Genomic DNA, 5671 nt, shown 5'->3' on the forward strand with positions numbered 1-5671 from the left:
CATATAGGATTGTTGCGTATGCATCTTAGGGGACAATGATTTAAAACTACCATGTTTAAAATCAAACCTTAGGATTGAAGTTATAGCCCTTAATCACAGTTCATTGTTGCTAGATCAATCTTTGGCAAAAAAATGAAAAATCTTTGCTTATAACCTTGTGTCTTTTGAATGCTTCCTCCACTTGTTTGAACATTGAAACATCTCTGTATTATTGGATTTAATTTGAATTTTAATTGTTTTGCTTATGGAACTTGAATACTTGCTCATGGTAACTCTAAATTCGGGTTAGCACTCCATTTTTACCAATCTTTTTTGTTTAACACCGATTTATTTTTCCTACCCATGAACCCAAACCTTTCTTTCAAACCTTGTTGTGAATTGTTGAGTGAGGCCTTTTTCATTGTACTATAGGTTGTGAAACCTTGAGAGTATTGACAACGACAAAGAACTGCATCTTGATTTAGCTAAGTTAGAATTTGAACTAGCTAATAGATTCGGTTTTGAAGATAGGTGGTTGGGATGAGGAATAAAAAAAAAGTCACTAACCACTACAAGAAATTTGACTATTGATAGCATAAAAGGATAGCGTTTTTGATGTTTATGCTATCTTTGAGTGAACCGTATATTAAAGATAGTGTTTGGTTATTTGTAAACGCTATCTATGGTTAACAGCAGGAATTAAAATTTGACGCGGGCCAAAATTTGGTTCATAAAAATTTGTAAACGCTATTGAAATTAAAAGGGGGAAAAAATTCGTCATTTCCCTAAGGCAAAAAAATAGATCTAAGGCAAAAAGGGTTTTCATTTTTCTCTCTTTCTCGATTTTTCCTCTCAATCGACTTCTCAGTCTCTCAAACTCTCAAACTCTCAAACTCTCAAACTCTCAATCGACTTCTCGACTTTTCCTCTCAATCGATTTCTCTGGCTCTCAATCGATTTCTCAGTTTCTATTTCTCTCTTCCTCAACTCGGTTTCTCTTTCTCGATTTCTCTGGCTCTCAATTGATTTCTCAGTCTCTAGCTATTTCTCTCTTCCTGAACTCGGTTTCTCTCTCTCTCGCAACTCGATTTCTCTGTCTCGGAACTCCATCTCTCTCTCTCTCAACTCGATTTCACGGTGGAAACCCTAATCAAGGAGTACACTCGATTCTCACACTCAGATTAGCCGGGTGGGTAATTTTATCTTTGCTTGTTCTCTGATTTGTTGATTTTTTGATAGGGTCTTGTTGGACGATGAGTTCACTCTGATTCTCACACTCGATTCTCTGGTTTTAAATTTGAGTGTATGTGGAGCTGAGTTACGGTCTTGTTGGACGATGGATAAGTCATGGGTTTGGCTACCAAGGTATGACATTATTTCCGGTTTTTTCATTGCACAGAAGTCTTGTTTTCATAGAAAGCTTCAGTATTTCAGAAATACAGTGTTTTAGCTTTTCTATGTATATGTTTGGTCTTGAAATTCGTTTTTAACAGAGATATGCTATTGAACTTTTTAATGTTTGTTGCTTACAGGGCTAGCCTTGAGTATGGGATAGGAGCTAGAAATTTTGTGAATGCAGCAACAACAAGTTTGGGTAATCCTAGTTCTATGCTATGTCCCTGCACACATTGCCGGAATTTGTCTCATCAAGGAACAGAGACTATGTTTGATCATCTACTGATTAGGGGAATGGATGAGAAATACAAGAGGAATTCGTGTTGGAGCATTCATGGTGATAAGAAAATTGCTCAGCCAGATGAAGATCCAAGCTCTGAGTTTGAAGCTTATGATTTGATTAGAACAGCCTTCTTTGATAGTGATTCAAAGCCCAGTAGCCATAGTGAAGATCAGAATGATGATGTTGATAGTGTAGAAGAATCTGAGTTTAGAAAGAAGCTACAAGATGCGGAAACTCCTTTGTATTCAATCTGTCCCAACTACACCAAGATATCTGCAATCATGGGGCTTTACAGGATTAAAGTGAAGAGCGGTATGTCGGAGAACTTTTTTGATCAGTTGCTCAAAATGGTTCATGAAATGCTTCCTAAGGACAATGTGTTACCGAGATCAACAGATGAGATGAAGAAGTTTCTGAAAATTTTTGGGTTTGGATATGACAAGATACATGCATGCAAGAACGATTGTATCCTATACAGGAAGCAATATGCAGATATTGAAACCTGTCCAAGATGTGGTATCTCCAGATGGGACAGGGATATGAATACCGGTGAAGAGAATAAGGGGATTCCAGCAAAGGTTCTAAGGTATTTTCCAATTAAAGATAGATTTAGGAGGATGTTTAGATCCAAAAGAATGGCTGAAGACTTGAGGTGGCATTTTAATAATGCAAGTACAGATGGTACAATGAAGCATCCAGTTGATTCATTAACTTGGGCCAATGCGAATGATAAATGGCCTGAGTTTGCTGCTGAACCAAGAAACCTCCGCCTAGGCCTTTCCACTGATGGGATGAATCCTTTTGCCATCCAGAATACGAAGTATAGCACATGGCCAGTATTATTAGTGAACTACAACATGCATCCGACATTGTGTATGAAGGCTGAGAACATGATGCTCACTCTTTTGATCCCTGGGCCAACTGCACCGAGCAATAACATTGATGTCTACCTAGCTCCATTGATAGATGATCTGAAGGATTTGTGGCATGAAGGTATTTTAGTTTATGACTCTTTCATGAAGGAGAATTTCACACTTAGAGCAATGTTGATGTGGAGTATAACTGATTATCCAGCATTAGGATCATTGTCAGGATGTAAAGTCAAAGGGATACAGGCATGTATTGTTTGTGGAAAAGATACGCCTTCTAGATGGTTAAAATTTAGCCGTAAGCATGTGTATTTGGGCAACAGAAAGAGGCTCAGACCTGATCATCCATACAGAAGAAGAAAGAAATGGTTTGATAATACAGTAGAGAAAGGAAGTGCAAGAAGAGTTGAAACTGGAGTAGAAATCTGTGAGATGCTTAAGGATTTCAGAAATGATTTTGGTAAATGTATAGAGAAAAAAGGGAAAAGGAAAAGAAAAGGTATAAGTGAAGATGCGGAACCATCGAATGATGAATCTAATGAAGACGATGGTAGATGGAGGTGGAAGAAAAGGTCCATCCTGTTTGAGTTACCTTACTGGAAGGTATATAGATTCAAATTTCAATATAAAGTTGCATATCATATATATATTGAACTAATTCTTCTTCTTTTGTGGTAGGATATGCCGGTTCGTCACAATATCGATGTAATGCATGTGGAGAAGAATGTTTCTGATGCTATGTTGGCTATGTTGATGCAATCTGTTAAGTCAAAAGATGGGGTGAAAGCAAGGAAAGATCTCGCAGACATGGGAATTAGACAGAAGTTACACACACAGGAAAAAGGGAAGAGGACTTATTTGCCTCCAGCTGCTTATTGGCTGTCCAAGTCTGAAAAAACTGAATTTTGCAAGCGGTTAAGTTCATTCAGAGGGCCTGATGGTTATTCTGCAAATATATCCAACTGTGTTTCAGTGGATCCTCCTATGATTGGTGGATTGAAGTCACATGATCATCATGTGCTTCTTCAGAATCTCTTACCAGTAGCTTTGAGAGGATTACTACCAAAGGGTCCTAGAATTGCAGTGATTAGACTATGTAATTTCTTTAAGAGGTTGTGTCAGCGAGTTCTTGATCCAGAAAAGCTAATATCACTGGAGGCTGAGTGTGTAGAGACCTTTTGCCAACTAGAAAGATATTTTCCTCCATCCCTTTTCGATATAATGTACCATCTTCCAATACATCTAGCAAGGGAGGCACGTTTGGGTGGACCTGTTCATTTCAGATGGATGTACCCCTTTGAAAGGTAATCATCTTTGAACTTTGAAAATTTACAGGTTGTATTTCAATAGTTTACTAACATAGTATATCTGTATTTGGTTGAGATATAGGTACATGAAAACACTAAAAGCATATGTCAAAAACTATGCAAGGCCAGAAGCTTGTATGGCTGAAGGTTATTTAGCTGAGGAGTGTATTGCATTCTGCATGGAGTTCCTACAAAATTCTGTACCGGTGGAAGAAACAATCAACCGTAATGAAGATGTTGGATCCCCTGGGGGAATACTTGAAGGACGCCCATTCCAGAAGGCTGCTCAAGTGGTATTAAGTGATAAAGAGAGAGACATTGCCCATAGATATGTTCTAATGAACATGGCAGTGATGAGTCCATATGTAGAGTACGTTTGTCTTTTGTCTCATCTTATTTCTTATAGTTTAACAACTAAGTTTGAAAGTTTAATGTTTACAACTAACTATCTGATGTTCTGTAACAGTATGCACCTTGAGGAATTGCAATCAATGGATGTGAGATGTCGTAAAAGTGAAACTCTTTTATGGAAATTACACGCAGATAGGTTCTCACAGTGGGTAAAAGATAAGGTTAGATCTTGTATATTTACACAGTATTATTTTCTTATTACTATGTATATATAGTAAATAACTTTAAATACTTTGTGTGGATATGTAGATCCCTGGTAACTCAGAACATCATTCAGAGAAATTGAGATGGTTAGCTCATGGACCAAGGAATATAGCTCAAACCTATAAGGGGTTTGTCATTAATGGGCATAGATTTCACACTGAGGACGTAATGCGCAAGACTCAGAATAGTGGAGTAACTTATGAAGCTTTTAGCATGTGTAGAGCTAGTGCTAGAGATAATAGACAGATGGCGGACATGGTTGTGTTCTATGGAGTTATACAACAGATAATTATGCTAGATTACCATATGTTTCAGATACCACTATTCAAGTGTAAGTGGGCCAACAAAGGAAATGGTGTAAAAGAAGAAGAAGGATTTACACTTGTGAATCTCAATGTCAACCAATCTGCCTACCTCCAAGATCCATATATTTTGGCCTCCCAAGCTAAACAAGTTTTCTATTCTAGAGATGACTCCTCAAGTTGGTCTGTAGTGATGAGGGCGCCACCAAGAGGGTATCATGAGCTAGAGACAGAAGAAGAGTTTGTAGTTGCACCATCCGTTCCGCAAAATGAAGATTTTGGAAACGAATCTTCTGATGATGAGAGTTTCTTTGATAGAGAAGATTGTGAAGGGGTCTTAGTAGTGAATTAATTGGATTAGGATTACTTGTACTAAAATTTATTACAGTTCTGTTTCAGGTATATGAAAATGTCGAAGAAAATGGATACAATCATTCCTAGACGCAGTAACCGTCAGCTAGGCATCCCTCCAGTCCCTGAAAAGCCCATCCGGAAACGCAGTAAGGCTGTGGAAGAAATTGGATTAGAAAGAGAAGAAGACAGGCAGGTCAATGATGTTGATAGTGATGAGCATCACAATGAAGGCCAAGAAGATAGGCAAGTCAATGGAGATTTAGAAGAGCAGCAGGCTGATCTAGAAGAAAATGTGCAATCAACAGCTGGAGAAGCTCAGGAAACCAAGAAAAGGAGAACAAGAGGGCCAACTAAAATGCGTGGAGTTGCTAAACACCATGAAGAGAAAATTGAAGTTGAATGGAATTCTCTTGGTGCACATGTGGGTCGAGGATCAGTCTTGCTTTCATCCTTCATGGGTATTTTGGTAAGAGAGCATGTGCCAGTTCTTCTTGATGACTGGAGATATTTGGATCCTAAAATAAAAGACATGATGTGGGAGCAAATTCAGGTATTTCCTAATTACTT

At 38.1% G+C, this 5671-nt stretch overlaps 1 protein-coding gene across 1 annotated transcript; it reads left to right on the forward strand.

Annotated features, from left to right (window-relative positions):
* Positions 1316–5102, forward strand: LOC109131251. Its single transcript, XM_019241952.1, has 6 exons — positions 1316–1344; positions 1512–3129; positions 3205–3830; positions 3916–4203; positions 4300–4405; positions 4494–5102. The coding sequence occupies exons 1-6, from the start codon at positions 1316–1318 to the stop codon at positions 5100–5102; spliced, it is 3276 nt and encodes a 1091-aa protein (XP_019097497.1).

Source organism: Camelina sativa, chromosome 20, assembly GCF_000633955.1.
Source record: "Camelina sativa cultivar DH55 chromosome 20, Cs, whole genome shotgun sequence".
In the NCBI taxonomy this organism is placed as follows: domain Eukaryota; kingdom Viridiplantae; phylum Streptophyta; class Magnoliopsida; order Brassicales; family Brassicaceae; genus Camelina; species Camelina sativa.

Bases quoted from the DNA above. Each gene is read 5' to 3' on its own strand.
- LOC109131251 (XM_019241952.1), top strand. From the start codon at position 1,316: ATGGATAAGTCATGGGTTTGGCTACCAAG. The intron at 3,130-3,204 runs GTATATAGATTC...CTTTTGTGGTAG, and splicing joins TTGAGTTACCTTACTGGAAG to GATATGCCGGTTCGTCACAA. The intron at 4,406-4,493 runs GTTAGATCTTGT...GTGGATATGTAG, and splicing joins CACAGTGGGTAAAAGATAAG to ATCCCTGGTAACTCAGAACA.